Raw genomic sequence first — 17,690 nt, forward strand, 5'->3', positions numbered from 1 at the left:
AGCCTGTTGTGCACATTTAATGTGCTTCTGTCAAACATGTTCTTAGAGGCCTAGGTATTCAGAAGGTAGATAAGGTATCAATAGTTTTTCTTAAAGGACCTACAGAAATCTTTTCCTATAGGCAGGGATGATTGTTTACAATGGGTGCACCTCCAATTACACACACTAGCATAACAGATTGCTCTGGAGGCTCTGCCCTTTGGGTAATCTTAGTGGATGAAGGGGTGTACCTGCTGGTACAGACATACTATTCCCTGTCACTGTTTCACTTGGTAGGTGTAAGTCAGTGTCCCACCTTTCTTTAGTGCCTGTTGGTGCTGCCTCTGGGAGAGATGTTAGCAAAGGAAGGGATTACAGCAAAGGGAGAGCAGGTCATTTATGACTAGCTGCTAAGATGTAAGGAACAGAACCTGAGCATTCAAGGGTCCAGATTTGCTGTGTCTGCTCCCACTCCACACCACTCACTAGATCACAGAATCCTGGAATGGCTTCAGTTGGAAGGGATCTTTAAACCCTCTGCCATGGGCAGCAACACCTTCCACTAGACCAAGTTGCTCTAAGCCCCATCCAACCCAACCTGGAACACCTCCAGGGATGGGGGAGGGATGTCTTTTCTGCACAGCCTGTGCCAGTGCCTCATTGCCCTCACAGAGAAAGATTTCTGCGCCATGTAACCCTGGCCTCTGCTTGTCAGAAGCCATTCTCCCTTGCACTATCATTACATGCCCATCTCCAGATTCCTTATAACTCCTTTATGTACTGGAAGGGGCTCTAAGTTCTCCCTGGAGTCTTCTCTTCCCAAAACTGAACAAGCCCAGCTCTCCCATCCTGTTTCCATAGCAGAGGGGCTCCAGTTCTCTAATCATCTTTGTGGCTTCCTCCAGATTTGCTCTAGCAACTCCATGTCCTTCTTTTGTTGAGGACCCCAGAACTGGACACAGTACTGCAGGAGCAGAGTAGAGTGGTGGAATCCCCTCCCTTAACCTGGTCATGCTGCTTTTGATGCAGCCCAGGATACAACAGGCTTTCTGGGCTGCAAATATGCATTGCTAGGCCTTGTTGAGTGTCTTTTAACATCAGAATCTTGCCCTGGGAGTGAGAACAAGCAAAACACATTTTGAAAGAGCCCCAAGCCACTGGCAAATCAGAGCCTGAAGCTTCTGACTTCCTCTAGGACTTAGGTGAGCATACAAGACCATGTGAATGAGTTGCAACAAGAAAAATTACATTGATTAAACAACATACCTTATTAAAAAGTTGATGTCAGAAGTGGAATAAAACCTAGAACTCCTGCCTGTCTGCTGTGGGTTGTCATATAATATCATATCTATCAAAGGATACCCAAGCTTATTGAAGAATCTTATGCACGTATCTCCATGTGAAATCCTTGTTCATGCTTTTATATGATAATTCATGTTTTATCAGGCTTTTGTAAAACTGATCCTACTTGCAGTCATCCAAAAGCCAGAGATACAAAAAAATCCTATTTTGTGTCCATCCCTTTGAACATTATCTATACAATTCTTCTGTCTCTCTCCCCCATCATAAGCATAAGCTTATTGTCTCCACTTTTAAAGTCACTGACAGCCTCCTCTTGTCCTCTTGTGTTCTCTCACTTCCCTATCTAGAAGTTTACTCTATGATGTCAGCTTCCACCTCCCACTAGATCATTAAATCTACTTCTCCTAATCATCACCCATGCTACTGCTTACAAATTGAAGGCATTGCTTGCAATTCTCTTGGGCTATATCATTCTCTTGGGCTATATTATTCTTCAAGTCTCCCTGTAAAGTTCTGCTTTACAGAGTTTCTAAAACCTAGATGATATCTAGGCTACCCACATGCTGTGACGGTGTTGTCAACTGCTTGTATTACTTCCTCTCTCAGTGGTATCTATCAAATAATTTATTTTACCTTACAAATTCTTATGAGAAAATTTTACCTTTTTATTGTGTGCTCAACTGGACCCCAAATCTGGGGGTGAATCCCAAAATACAATTTTCTGGTGACAGATTTAGCAGTAACAGTCAATCATCTGTCTTTCTGTCAATAAGCAGATGAGAGCATTTGGAAAATCTGTGTTGTACAAATTCTGGTTAAAATTACTTAAAATTGCTTTTGGGGAGTGGAGGCAGGACCTACATGAGGGGAAGGGAAAGGCACAGCTGCAAGGCCTCATTTCCTTGAGCAGGTAACAGGCAGAATTCTGCCCTGGAAACATACAGAAAGGATAGAAACACAATTGCAACCAGCTTGAGACCACTTTGGAAATCAAGGTCACTACCACCTCCTGGTGCTGATAGACTGCTGGCAGCATACCTGGTGTATCCCTTCAGGGCATCACCTCAGACATTTTGTCTCTCTTTCCTGCAGAGTGAAGGTCGTTCTCACTTCTTGACACTAGTTCTCAAGTGGCTTTTCTGCCTTCACCCACAACTGTGCAGTGTTGGACATTAGAACACAAGAAAGCAGCAAGCAGTCTGGTCCCTAAGATATCCAACTAAGAAGTTGATTTTTCTTCCACTGCTAACACCTGCTGTAACTGCACCTGCACTGCCAGTATTCAGCTTCCATCTGAGCTAATAGGAAGACTACAAGTCTTGCATATGTTTAGGCAAGAGGTTTGAGCAATAAAGATAGTTCCTCTTTGTAAAAGTTCTTCACTTCGTTTCTGTCTAATTGTATCTACCTTCAGTGTCCAACTACTGGACTCTTTCCATCTTTCTCTTGTAGTTTTAAAAAAGAAAGAAAAGAAAAGAAAATACTTTTCTCCTAATTGAAATCATCTTCTCATGTAAGATACTTATGGCTGGTGTGAAATGATTGCTTAGCCTATCCTTTGGGTAAGTTAAAGAGATTCACTTGGTCTGTAATTGTTGATTTCTGGGTAAAGTTATCCAGGGCTAAATCATTCACATAGCCCTTCTCAGCAGCATTTTCATATTGACAGCAATTTTTTGTTTAGTGTTGATTCCAACAGAAGGTATTAATTAATGGTGTTATAAAAGCTACACGTAGCTGCAATAACTTTTCTTTTAATTGATATGTACCCACAGTCTGTATGTTAGCTCCTCTAATTGCACTAATGTACTGCAGAATCTCATTCAGCTGGTTATGTGCTACTTCCTGAAATTATTTTCTGATAAGTCTTTCAGAATTCAGTGTTCCGTGACCTACTTATGACTAACATTTACGGCTTCTAACAGAAAAATTTGCATTTAAACATGCTGTATTTGTCTCCAGGTGAGCTAGAGCACCAGAAATGTCTAACACATTCCAAACACTGCAGAAATGAACAAAGAATATCTTGTGTGGCTGTGGGAGGGGTTTATCAAATTAGTAGTAATTACCTGGAAGCATTCTGTCCCAGTTTACTTATCTTGACCTAAGTTTATTTATTGTTTGTGTGCCTGAACAAGTTCTTGTAAGCACATGTATAATTCTGCTTAATGCAGCTCTCTCTATTTCATATTTAGTCAGTATTACTGTATTTATCACAGGGACCATAAGCAGACCTGATTAGAATGATAAGCAGGAGAGACTTCATATCTCCCAGCCTCCCTCAGCTAAAATCAGCTAATGGTGACACTTCCTCTCAACAACCCCCACTCTGAAGAAAGTGTGCAGCAAAACAGGATATATATGAAAGACCCATCATTAAAGATGTGGTGAAGTAACAGCCAGAAATGCTCCTTTTCTCTTGATCAGTTTCTGAAACATTGCAATTACTTACAATTTAATTCAGACAAGGGACACTATAGGCAGGCATAATCACATGCAAGTAGTTATACATGGATGCTGTTGTCTAGTTTTGTGTAACTTATGACAGGAAGGATATTCTTGGTTGTGGATCAGATCGCTTAATCTCTTCAGTAAAACAGTCCTAACGATTCCTGTATCCCAGTCCTTGCTAAGTATAGGCTTTTCTTGCTCACTTCTGCTAAAGACTGCTTCAGACCCTTTGCTGGTTAGAAATCACAATCTCATTCTATAGTCAGGCTATACACACTTGGTCCTGTGCTAATGCTGTACTTACTGTTTCTCCTATCCTGACACTCCTTCCCTTTTCCCCAGCTTCTTCTGAAAGAGAGACCATAATCTCTGGCAAGGTTTGTTTGGTATTTTTTTCATTCTTTTCTAATAATAACTAACCCAAGCTCTTTTGAGATGGAACATTTCACTCTCTTGTTACCCCAGCTGTAAATCTCAGTTCAGTGTCCGTGCTAGTCAAGTAGTGCAAACATTGTTCCTTCAATTTTATTTTTTTTTAAATTTTTCAAGAAACCGTTTCTGTTTGTACTGATTAGTGGTATCTGTCTACAAACTAACTCCAAGTTTTCTGGGTTTCAGGCTCTTTGGAGCAGCACTCTCCTTGCAGCTGTGCTGGGCTCATTTGTTGTGTTCAAGTAACAGCAAATAAGGCAAACTGGAAACATCTTTTTTAAAAACCACATATTGCTGAATAGATCAGGTCCATAGTCTTCATATTAAATGTTGCCAAAAAATCATCAAATCAGAAACTTTTAGTGAAAAATTACAATTTTAAATTAAAGCTTCATCAGGAGACAATTCAGAGAATGGAATTTTTGGTTAAAAAGAGAGTGAGCCTAGTATAACCTTGCAGAGATGTAATGTCCCATATTGCAGAACATATACTTCAAACATCCTTACATAACCCTTCAGGGAACTGGGGCAATGACTAGGCCCTAAGTATTCTGTACCTCCCAATGAGTGCTTTGACCAGGATCATATCAGTAATTCTCTGTGTCTGTTTTCTGAATATGCAGAAATAACATTGCTCCAGGAGGCCCTGAGCTGCAAATGTCTGGAGGCTGAGAGTGCTCAGAGGTGAACATCTATGCTCTACTGCTATGATTCTCTCTAAGCATCTGGTTTTGACTATGGTCAGAAACAGAATTTGGGGAAACATGAACATTGGTTCCGACCCACTGTGGCTCTCTGCTGCTTTTAAATTGTCATAAATCAGATGACAAAAAACGCAGAAAGAAAGAACAGCCACATCTTCTCTCACCCTCCATAAAATCGCAGGAATTGTAGATTTCCTTTCAGACAGCTGGTGCTTTAGTGCAAAGTACTGCTTACTGTCATGAGAAGAACAGCTCCTATCAAAGAAATTATACAGCTGAGTTGGTGGCCCCTCTGACAGATTCAAGATCAGCTTTTGTCAGGCTGGCAGAAGCCTGCGGCTAACACTTCAATCTGCTGGTACAAATACTGACAAAACTGCTTTTAATGATTATTCTATTCTAGATACTATCTGGAATGGGAGGAGCTGTGTGGCACTTGGGCATCCAGCTGTGCATTGCTGCTGCGTTGCTCTTTGGTGAAGGAAGAGGGAGAGGTAAGAGAAGATCTGGAATAGGTCCACTGTACAAAGACAGGTACACACCTGTGCTCAGTTTTCATTCACAGACCCTTCAGTATGCAACACAAGATCTAGTGACAGCCCTTTCCCAGGTACCAGGAACCAGCACAGCTGGCTGGCAGTGCCAGGGCTATGGGACTGAGCACAGACTGGACAAGCTGGGCACCAGAAAAAGTATAGTCACTGCCCAAGGTCCCTGCTCTAAGATCTTACACTTATCTCATGCAGTGAAGTGTGTTACCACAGAGTAAGAGCATGATGAGGAAGATCAGATACAGTGTCAGCAAAGGAAGTACTAGCAAGTAATGCATTTATTTAGTGTACTGAGTAAAGTATCATCTAGTGATATATGAAGCCAGTTCTGGTCTCCTTCCTCCACAGAGCTCTCTGGCAGCCTGAGCTGCCTGAATAACTACGTGACTACTGTGAACTGCACGTGGGTGACAGAGAAGCCCATGGGTGATGGACCTTTCCACCTGCATTTCACCAAGTAAGAACTGCACACCAAGAGCTGTCTGTGGCAGCCCTAGCCCTGGCATGGACAGGACAGCACCGAGAAGCAGAGATGGAGCTCAGCTGTGGGCTTTGCTCCCTCCAAAGCAGGATACCTGTGGCACAGCTAGCTCTGCCATCTCAGCACTCCAGACCTCAGAAGCTGTTCACTATTCTGGTCCCACAGCCTCAGGGGCTGCAGCAAAGGTCAAGTGCACCTGGCTGCATGATCTCTGTCAGCTGCAGGCTCTCCATCTGTTCAGTAAACCCTTCTGGCAGGCATCTCAGCACAGAGAACCTTCCCTTCTTGGCCTCTGGTTCCCATGACCTGGGAACTTCCAGAGCCCATCCCACATAAAGCTGCCTAATCAACTTCTAATAATTTCTTTCCTTTTTGCCTAGAAATTAAACACCTAATGGTTTAATAAGAGATTTAGAGTATTATCTGAATAGTTTTTCCTCTAATAGAAGAAATCAGGTGAATTGTTTGCTAATTGATAGGATAGCTTCAGATGAATGTGTTTAGGTTATGTAGAAACACTGTCTTGACCACCAGTAACTATTACATGAGGGTAAGCCACTCTGACACTAGATGCCTCATATTCTGCTACAGTTAAGTAAAAAAACACCCTAACTCTTGTTAATACTGGATTTAAAAATCTATGGAAAGATGGGCAAGCTGATAAACTGTGGTATCCCAGTTTCCTGTAGGATCACACACAATGTAAAAAAAAAAAAAAAGCTAATAAATGGCTAAACCACAAAAAAGACAAACTTCCAACACGTTTTGCTGTCAGTACTGATTTGTTTGTAGTGAAAGAGGACTTATTGTATAGCTTATTGTTACCTCTGTGCTATGCACTTGTAACCAACCATCCATCCACTCCTTGCCCCTACCCACCTGTTTTCCTGCAGTGACAGCAGCTCTCACTTTCAGAGGGAGCAGGGAACAGCTACTGGATGCTATGTGCAACTCCTGTGAGATCTGGTGCTCTCAGCAGTGAGGTTATGAGGGTATCTTCTTCTCTTCCTCCCTATCCAGTCCTGCCATCCATCCAGATTTTGGATTGCTGGTTTGCTTGCTGTCTGCATTAAAGAGGTTCATGGTCTTCCAGAGTGTGGGTCTGTGCTAAGCTGTTGCACATCCATAAACTGAAAAGCATTTAATTGTATGACTTAAAAGCAACTTTCAGCCTTTTTATTCTTCTAGCCTCTGGTCAAAGGGCAAAAACACCAGCTGCAAACTGACTGCCCTAGAAAGCATGCAGAATCAGTACCACTGTACAATTAATTTAGCCAGCCAGATCTTGGAAACAGATGGTTATAGAGTCTCTCTCCAAGGAAACTTCTTTGGACGTAACGACACATACGTGACCTTTCCAGAGTACAATCCCCGCGAGCACAGTAAGTATGAACCAGCACAGCTCTGAGCTGAGCTCTGCCCAGCAGCTTCAGGATAGGTCTGATATGCTGCCTAACAAAGGATGTCTCAAAGATAGCAAGGGGAAACAAAAAGCAATCAAGACTGCCCATCGCCAGAGAGTGCACTGTGTGAACTGCACCAGTAAGGATGCAGTTGCTGAGTCCCTCCATCCTGACTTTTCCTGGACTTCAGAGGGGTTGGCTCTGGAGCACCATTCAACAATACTTCTCATCTGCATCATGTTTTCTTGTGCCCTGGGTAATTTGCAATTGGGTTGCTTCAATTATTTGTTTGTTTTGTTGCTTTATTTTTCTCCAAGAAATTGTATAATGAGGAGTCATGGATTTAACTGAATGTCCCATGGCCTGGTACTAGAGAGAAATGCTCAAACCCAGTCCATATTAATGGTATGTCATAAGGGCAGAAAGTGATATCCAGAGTGGTTCTTTTCTTGCAAGAGTAGCCATAGGGACTACTGGAGTTATCATTTATGTCAGATCTGTAGCTGTTCTGATGCTGTAAGCTAACTTGGTCTACTGCTAGTGTCAGTGTCCCTCTTTAGACCCAGCTTTATTTTCCATTACTTCAGTCACCCTAATGTCATGCATTTTCTTTTGTGGTGTTTCCCAAACACTAGGAAAAACACCCTGTCTCCTCTATTTGCAGTAAAACTTGATCCACCTATGGACATCCACAGCAATGCCACTGCCAGCAAGTGCCAGATATGGTGGAGTGTGTGGAATGTGCCTTGGTACCTCGCTGAAATTCTCCAATATGAGTTGCAGTATAAGGAGTACAGCATGTCCTGGGAGGTAACTGGATGAAAAATACACTGATCCTGTCTTGTTCTTAGGGTACCATGGCCTTGCCTCTCAGCTCAGGGCACTCCATCAGCTGACTCAAACTGGCCTTTCTGGTTTTCCATATTAAGGCTGAGAGATTTTACATCAATACTGAAGTTCAATAACTCTTCTCCTCATGAACCCTGCATCCATCATCTTTCAGGCCCTCTTCTTGCATCTAAGAAAAGAAAATCTGGAAAACGGGGAAAAACAACAAAAAAGAGTATTTAAAAGACCATCCTTTTGCCCAGTCTGATTAACAGCAATGCTTTGTAATACTTTGCAGGTTGCATTGAACAAGACAGTACCCAGTTCACTGCCACAGGTAGAAATTGAAGCCACAGAGCTCCGTAGTGGCATTGCTTACGCTGCAAGAGTTCGCTGGAAAGTTTCTGAAAATGAGAATTCGTTCCACAGTCAGTGGAGTGAGTGGAGCCAGGCAACAGTGTTTCAAAGAGCAGGTACAAAGAATGCTGCTTTTATCTTCATTTATTTTCATGTCCATGTTCCAAAAAAAACAAAAAAAAAAAAAGAAAAAGAGAAGATACTTGGTAAAATTAAGCTTTTCAAATGAGAACTAGCTTTCTTCAATATTCATAGCCAAGTTACTTTCTTAAGGCCTTTAGCTGCCTGTTTAATTTGCAGTGCTTGATTATTTGGGGTTCTATCTTGACTTCCAGACTTTTTATCCAAATTTTTGTGGTGATTCTTTTCCTAGATGTCCCAAAAGTCTCTGAAAAGATTCTAAATACCAAAACTGTGCAGTACTTATTCATTCCTCTGAGTTTTGGCATTCTACTCTATTTATTCTGGAGCTGCAAGCTTTCCTCAAGGTATGTGATTTTCATCCAAGTTCTCCTTGATCTTTATAGCCTGAAAAGGGTAAATCAAGAGTTGTTATATCCCTTTTCCTTCCTGTTTCTACTGCACAGACTCAGTCATTTCCTAAAGGTCTTTTGACAATCTTGGAGTGTTCCTCAGCCATGATAGATAATGGCCCTTAAGGAGACCTTTGAGACTCCCAAATTTGGCTAAAGCCCAAGGATGATGGCATCTTGGAGTCAAAGAAATTTAAGCCCATGGAAATATTTGAAGTTTCATATAATTAAAAGTGCAAGTACACAGCAACCCATAAAGGTGGCTAAACTGATATAGTTTAGCTAATGCTAAATGCTAAGCTACGTGTGATATTCCTGGCAGGAGTCAGTAGGCAAAATACCAATACAGCCAAACTAAACTGACTCTGATTCATTTGAGACCAAGTTGTACAGAGAAAAAAGGTGTTTTTAGAACCTCGATTCAACCATCCTCTGCAATGCTTTATGCTGGCAGTGTGTAGGTAAATCTCTTATCTCTTTCTTTTTTGCCTTGACATACATTATTATGCTACATATACACATAATTCTTATAGAAACAGAATAAATGATGTCCACATGATAAAATATTTTTGTAGGATAGACTCCAATAAAGGGGCAAGGATGTCTGGCAGAATTTCTCTGTTTAAATGTAATGAAACTAAAACTTCTAAAAACACTTTCAGAACCAGTGGTTTAGATCAAGTAAGCTGATAAACAAAGCTCAGTGCATATAATGAGTAATAGACCAGTATATTAAGTTTGTGACATATTCCTTAGAAACTTATGAGACTCTGCTTCAGGTTAGAAACATTAAATGCATGCACAGGTGGCTCAAAAATTATTGCATGGTAAGTCAGAAATTATTATGAGTGGGCTTCTTGTGCAATCTTACTAACATAAGTGTGGGGGATTCATCTAACCAGTATCATGGAGACAAAACACAGAAAAACTGTCCATTTTTAAAAAGTGTTATTTTCTCCCTTTAGGGGAAAAAGCCTCACTTGCTTTAACATTCCCACGCCAGCTGCTTTCTTTCAGCCACTCTATAGTTTGCACAAGGGGAATTTTAAGGTAAGAAATAAATTTCACTTCTTTCTTATGAGTCTCTGTTCATGACAGGAGGATTTTTTTTTCTGGGATTAATAATTCTAGCTCCTGAGCAGAGTTACTGACACATGTTTCTGATCTTCCTGAAAGTTTATAGTTTCTCATTTTCCCGTTTCCACACACTAGCCAACCACCAGAGCTTCTGTCCTGTCTCTTGCTCCTTAGAAGTGGAACTCCTTCAGTGGCTCCAGGCTCAGACTGAATGCAAAAGGTGCAGCTTTTCAAAACCAAAGCAATACCAGAAGCTTGCATTATATTCTGGTGGTGTGATCTTGCAAAAATTCTTGTAAAATTTTGTGACATTAGCTGCTAGGTTTTTTACCCTATTATTCTAACTTTGCCTGTTGGATTTGCAGTAAACATCTGGGTTATTGTGCCAAAGCCATAAAGAAAGAAAATTTAGTTTGGAATAACTATGCAAAGTGACCCAAACTTATTGATGCTTTCATTAGGACTGGGTTGGACCGCATGAGGCTTGTAACCAACTTGAAAGAGAAGAGACCGGCAACTCAAGCAAGGTGAATGCAGATCAAGTTTCTGATCTAAAAACCCAAGAACTGATTTCCAAAATTTCATTGAAACCTATAGGAAGCACAGATGTGTTTGCTGCAGAAGAAAACTTTCCACTTGCCTCAGGTCCAAGCCAGCAGTATGTCCCCAGCAGGTATGTAAGGGCAGAAGAGACAGAGTTGTGGCCAGGACTATCGTTTGCACCAAACCATGCTGATGATACTGTTGGCCTGAAAATCTCTGAAATAATTAAAGACAACCCTGAGAGCCCTAGTGTTGAAAGGAATTATCCCTCTCACTCACAGCAGGGAAAGGATGACTTTCTCATGCTTCAAGAATCTTTGGGGATAGTAGATGTGTCCTTCAGTGCTAGTGACTATTGTACTTTGTGTGACAATGATACCACAGGAGGTTTGATTTCTGCTGAACTGCTGAAGCTCTCTAATGGCAATAGTCATGTTAAACATCAGAAAGACCAGTGATCTTCCCTGAGGAATACTGCCTGCAAAGTTCCTTGTGCTCTCCTATCACCTCCCAACACTGTCTTCCCAAGCAGCATAAACTGTGCAGACAATTTCAAACATGTATAATTTTAAAATACATCCTCAACTTCTGTACTTCAGAAGATTGTGGCTAAGTCCCTTGTCTAGCAAATACTATTCCTACAGGCATGGAAAACCCTGACTGGCAACATCTGAGGTCCCAGAGACACATGACTATGCTCTTCCCTATATTAACTTCTGGCTGCAAGATCCAGTAACCCTCTTGTCTAAGGGGGCAGCAGCAGACCTGCTTTTTTCCTCAGGAAGAACTATTAGAATTATGTGCCTCTTAGAAGCAGCAATATTTGCAATGTGATGAACCATGATTTAAATGCCATAATTTTGTAAAAATTATGCATGATTTTTCATAAAATCATGAGAAACTCTTTTTTGCTTAAGAAAGTAATTCTGCTTCTTAACATGATATTGATAGGGGTTTTTGATTTGATAAGAATTTGTAATTTCTCTGTTTAAAGATAATCAGACAGTAGGCTTTGTTCTTTATTATCTTAAATGATTCTAACTTTTTATTTTGCAATAACTAAGCTTCATGTACTGCTTTAAAAATTTTATTTCCAGGCTAAGTGGCTGGGGATTGATTTAATGGAAAAATGTGAAAAATAAGAACAGCACAAATGACATTTACTTAATCACAGAACAGGCCAGACCCACTGCCTCTCCAGGGCTTCTATTATTTCTCCATAACTGATGAGTCCTTTGCCTGTCTGCACAACAGGTACAGCCTTTCTGAGCTGAATCCCTGGAGGTTTACTTTCTGCCCTAGACACAGAAAATCCTCTATGTGATTAATAATCTACCAAGCAGATTTCTGGAGTCTTAGAGACTCCAGAACTCTCCAGAAGAGTTGCATCTCTTAGATTTAATGGGCTCAACAGTTTTAGCAAGCATGCTGAGATATGTACACATACAAACTAGCTGACACATTTATATACACAGTCTTGTACATTCATTGTTCCTCTTCAGAGTGCTTCCCTTGTTTCTCTGGTGACAGCATAGATTAGTTTTCAGAACGCAAAGAAAGATTTCATTCAGAAGAAACAAAGTAGTTCGGGACATCCTTCTCAAAAAGTGTGCTAAGCCTGAAAACTGCTGTGAGCAGTAAAAGGAATAGAAAGAGGAGTTAACATGAGATTTGTGTGACAGCCACAGGGGGTGATGGCAGTGATTCGTTTTCAGTGTTGTAAGCAAAGGGCTTTTCTGATACCTGAAATAATATCCCATTTCTAGTCCTTGGTGCTTTTTAACTTGCAGAAACTATATTCAAGGGTGCTTCTATTACTCTGCAACAATCTCATGGCCGCTGTCCCTCGGCGCGTGGCCGCCGCCTGCTGGCGGATCCCGGACGTCGCGGCTGGTTTCTCCCACGTCCCCAACCACAGGCAGCTTTTACTTTCCCCCGATTCTGTCCAGCTGCTTCGCATCTTCCTAAGTTAGAAACTTAGTTTGTTTTCAACTGAACAGGTGAATCAAATTTCTAGTGCCCAAGTTTTCCAGCAGGTTTGGTACCCTAAACTCTGCCAGATGAAGCCAATGGACTCTACACCATTGTCATCTCAAAGGAATACTGAGATTTCACGGCTTTAAATGCTACTGTCTGTAGCTCGGGTTTCATGCCTGAGATGTTTTGGTTTTCTGAAATTCTTTTCCCAGAGAACTTTCTGTAAACAAGAGACATATTTTCGCAACTGTAACCTTGTTTTCATTCCTTTTCCTAGGAGGGACTTCTTGATGTCCCTCTGGTCTAACCAGTGTAGTTGAAAAAGCTTGTCTTTGTTACACCAATAAAATTCTGTGTGTAAAAGGGAGACACATCCCAAAAATAAAAGAATCATTTTCAGCCTTCTGAAGTCGGAGTTTGTGTTGTTGTAGTGTAAAACAATGTCAATTGTTTTACATTTATTACCTTTAAAGGTGCCATTTGCTTTTCTAGAAAGGAAAATGTTACGTTTTGCTGATATTAAGCAGCAGAACCTAGGAAATTGCCTATAGGGATGCTGTTGCCTGATTTGTGTTTGCCTCAGCTCATACATGCTGGAATACACATATAGTCTGTACATATGACCCACAGCCCAGGGAAGCTGAATCAGAGTATCACATATGCCCAAGTAAGTCCTTCTGGAGCAGAATGTGAGTCTGCACAGAACTGTCTTGACACATACAGCTTAATTGAGTAATGTAATATTATTACAAGCCTGACATTTTGGTTCCTTCCTTTTCTTTGTGTTCACAACTCTTGGTTATATAATGTTTGAAATAGCTGTAAACTTGCTGTATACGATCCATAAATTTTACTAGTTTGTGATGAGCCTGATACTTTTTGAGCCTTATAGAAGCCTTATCCAGGGACATAAACATAAATCAAACTGCTCAAGAAGCTGTGTGGACTATTATGACACTGTCTAGCTAGACTCAAAACTGTAAGCAGAGGAGAGAAAATTCTTACCAGATCACATGGAAAAGAATCTGCCTTTTCACCAGGATAATCTCTTTGAACTCACACATGTGAAAACCATCACAGCACCATCCAGTAACTACAAACACAGCACTACAGCCCTAAGTCACACAAAAGCTTTTTGGTACTCAGCAAAGTCTCTCTGAGAGGCCTCAACAAAAAACAGCACACACCCCCACACTGACCTATGCATCCAACCTGCTACAAGATTATGATCAATTGTTCTACTCGTCTGCAGAAGGATGAGAAAGTTGTCATACAGGAAAGTTGATTTAGGCTGGCTATTCTAAAAATCTTTCTGAAAAATGTGGATCAGCCCTGGGACACATTGCACCATAAGCAGGTGGCAAAACTTTAGACGGCTCAGCACTAGCTCAGCTGCAGGGGATGTGCACCAACACTGCCTGATTCAAAGAACCAGGAAACAAGAGCTGGCAAGACTCTTCCAGTGAACACTTGTTTATTACTTCCACTAAAATAACACCCACTCTTTCCACTCTTTTCCCCAAAGAACCAACCATCCTCTTGAGTAGATATGTTCTCTTTCTCTTCCTTCACTTTGATTCACCCAGTTCTATGAGCATGTGCCACACGATTAACAACACCTCATCACAAAGCCCCACAGTAATACCAAATGGGCGACATATGCAATACAGTCGGCTTATTAATAACTTGGAGGTCGAAACTTACTTGCACAATGTCCCTGAACAAATAAAATCCAGGGGCAGAGCCCTTGGAGCCTTTTGAGAGCAAAAGTCCAAAGAGGGCTGTAAATACACATCCTTTGCCATTTTAATATTTCTACTAATTTGTGATTTTATACCCTTCCTTTTATCTCCCTTAACCTGAATCTTACATTCACTCTGAAATGAGAAATCAATTCAACAAGCCTAAAATTATAAATTTGTATAGGATGACAATACTGACTTACTCATTCTCTGAATATTCTTTTATCACCTGAAAGCAAGTCCACAAAAACCTCCCACCTCCTGCCTAACAAAGCAGGAACGATCAAGTGCTTCTCTCCAATCAGTCCTTCTCTCTGAATGCATGAGATGGATCCATGCACACGTCACTGAGTGCTGGCTCACATTACACACTGCTGGGACAGCTGGGTCCTTACAGAGCTTCTGGATCACATGAAGATTGTGAGACAATTAACTGTTCAGCCAACTGGAAGCTATATCTTCAAGTAAAAGAAATCCTAATCTTCTAGACTACAAATATAGCTGTTACTTAAGTGTCACCACCTGCTGAGTTAGGAAAGAGATTGGAGGAAAAGGAAATTCTGTACCTGTAAATAAATGCTTGTTACTGATGATGGGCTCCAAACCTATTGAGCCTCTGATCATTTTGTAGGAAGGCTCTAGGTTTTCTCAGCAGCAAGAAAAAGAGGGCAGAAATGTTTCCTGATGTTAAAAGAGACAATTAGAAGCTCATTCTGCTTGCAATGTGTCTGATTAAAAGTCAGCATTGAGGTACAAACACAAAACTTTGTTCTCCAGATAAACATCCTGTTATCTGCCTTAATTATTTCTCTGAGGTTAGTGTGTGCTAGTGAGTTAAAGAGAATGGGAAACACCTAGGTGCAATAGAGATGGAGGACCTGAAGAGAAGCAGAGACTTCAAAAGAAACAGTGTTTTGTTTTTCCTGCACAAATGCTCAATTTTTCATGTTAGAGGACATCCAGTATCCAGATAGAGATACTAAAAATCTCATGCAGCCCTGGCAAAAATGCTTTAGCTGACTGCACACTGACCTAGGGGCTCAGCCAGCTGATGTCATCCTTGCCACCTCATTCCCCTCAGTGGCTTTAAAAGAGACAAAATGGGACAGGGCTGTGTCAGGGGAGGGTTAGGTTGGATATCAAGAGAAGGTCCTGCCCCCAGAGGAAGGACCCCTGCCCAGGCTGCCCAGGGAATGGTTCCAGCCCCAAGGCCACCAGAGGTCCAGGAGTATTTGGACAATGCTCTCAGAGATGCACAGGGTGGGATTGTTGGGGTCCCAGGAGCTGGACTTGATCATCCCTGTTGGTCCCTTCCAGCTCAGGATATTCCATTCTATACATAGATCAGAGGCACTCTGAAACACTCATGTGGCAGACAGATGATCTTTCCAAAGAGCAAAGGATACTTTTCAGGCAGAGAAGCTGCACAGGTGTAATGACAGACTTTCTCTCTCTACAAACCTCTCTACTTTGCAACACAACAGCTGTAACACAGACCTCCCAGAACAGCTTGATGGCAGGGCTTGAGAGGATTACAGAAACATCTCAACAGTATTACCTCAGGCAATGTCATTTACGTGTCTCACTGCACCGTGGGATCCACAGACATTTAATCACATGACTGTCACAGAGATTTAATCACATGACTGTCTTAGTCATCCAGGTAGTTTTCAGGGCTATGATGGGCTGAAGAAGCAGACTAAACCAGGTGATGGACTGAAAGTGCAGAGGCTCTTGCAGCATAAAGAAAACCACAGAAAATCCACCAGGAATGCACTACAGAAAGTTTGGTACTCTTGTCAGACCTGGAGAAGTGAGAAGGCCCAGTACTATATAACAGAAATCAACCTTGTGCAGGTAAATAATCTTTTTTTTTCCTCACAACTCTGTCCATTCTGCTGTACTCACATGAATCTGTGCTGACACTGACACATCACCATGAGGATTTCCATGTGTACAACTCAAAGTTAAGCTGTGGCTGCCTCATTTTTGGAAGTGTTCCAGTCCATGTTGGATGGGGTTGAGAGCAACCTGGTTCAGTGGAAGGTGTCCCTGCCCATGGCAGGGGTTAGGAACAAGATAAGCTTTAAGGTCCCTTTCAACCCAAACTATTCTGTGATTCTGTATTTGGGTTAAGGACAGCACTGGAGATTGCTGGCAACGAAGCACTTCCAGCAGAGGCTGACCCATGTCAAACTCTGCATACACAATTACAGGCCCATCAGAGCTGGGCAAGCCACCATCAACTTACCCCGTGGGCATCTCACAGCTCCTGATGACAGACACCCCAGGCAGGCTTCTTCCAATTCTTGCTGTGACAGAACACAGACTCTTTGGAAATGACTCCTTATTCCCCTCAGCTGGGGCACTGCACAGACCTCCTGCTCCTGTAGGGCCCAAAGCTGGCACTGTGGGTTTTCTAAATCCATGGCTATGTAAAGGGCTTGCACCTTTTGCCTCGTTGCAGCAGGCACATGTGCTCTGCCACCCATAGCATGTCCTGCACACTGGCTGGCAATCTATTTTTTCAGCATGTGGGAGGCCCACGCCTCTCTGCCATCTGCCACCATTCATTTCTTGTCGTTTCTGAAGTAACCTGAAAAATATCTCTGATTAAATTTAATGAAGCAGGAAACCCTCTGAGTACATTTTTTTTCCCAAATAATCTGCTTACTGCTCTATCACACTTGCTGCATGTGACAGACACCCATCTTATTCCTCCTGCATTTCTGAATCCATTCATTTGCTCCTGTTTTGGCTCTAAGGAGTGGACTGCACAGTTTCCACAAGAACAGAAAGGAAGTGGGAAATGCAGAAAGGATTTTTAGTTCATAAAATATAGCAACAAATAGGAATTCTTAAGAAAATATGGATTCTAACCTACTAGGCAAAAGCTTAGTGCAATCAAAAGATGAGTGCAATGAATGACAAAAAAATATCTCACTCCTTCTAAACATATTTTTAAGACAGAAGAGCTTCTTCCAATGGAAAACAGGATAATTGAAGATGTCTAAATTGATAGCTGATCAATTGTGACCAACATGCACTGAGTAATTTTAATATTCCCTAAGAAATCTGCAACTAGTACTGCCTCTTGCTAATACTAGTTGCAGTACTATGAATTTTCACAGATATTGCCCCTGAATATCCTTGCTCCAGCATGGTGGTTTTCTCTCTCTCCATCACTGCATTGCTCCTTCCTGCACAGCAGTGCCACCAGAGCTGCAGGCTGCTGCAGAACTGGGCAGGAAAAGGAAGCAGAGATCCTGGTGTGGCTGGATGAGAAGACTGGCTTTTGCTGCAACCCATCCTGCCTCTGCTGGACAATGA

At 41.7% G+C, this 17,690-nt stretch overlaps 1 protein-coding gene and 1 long non-coding RNA gene across 2 annotated transcripts in view; both read left to right on the forward strand.

Annotated features, from left to right (window-relative positions):
* LOC136368051 (uncharacterized) overlaps positions 1-17,690 on the forward strand; it is an 83,265-nt gene that overhangs the window by 36,481 nt on the left and 29,094 nt on the right. The window lies entirely within an intron of this gene.
* Positions 5,210-12,376, forward strand: LOC136368046 (interleukin-9 receptor-like). The gene is made up of 8 exons (XM_066329994.1): positions 5,210-5,362; positions 5,768-5,876; positions 7,089-7,282; positions 7,968-8,113; positions 8,430-8,604; positions 8,862-8,976; positions 9,987-10,071; positions 10,560-12,376. Exons 1-8 carry the CDS (start codon positions 5,284-5,286, stop codon positions 11,097-11,099), a joined length of 1,443 nt encoding a protein of 480 aa, XP_066186091.1. The 5' UTR covers positions 5,210-5,283; the 3' UTR covers positions 11,100-12,376.

Source organism: Sylvia atricapilla, chromosome 15, assembly GCF_009819655.1.
Source record: "Sylvia atricapilla isolate bSylAtr1 chromosome 15, bSylAtr1.pri, whole genome shotgun sequence".
Classification (NCBI taxonomy): Eukaryota; Metazoa; Chordata; class Aves; order Passeriformes; family Sylviidae; genus Sylvia; species Sylvia atricapilla.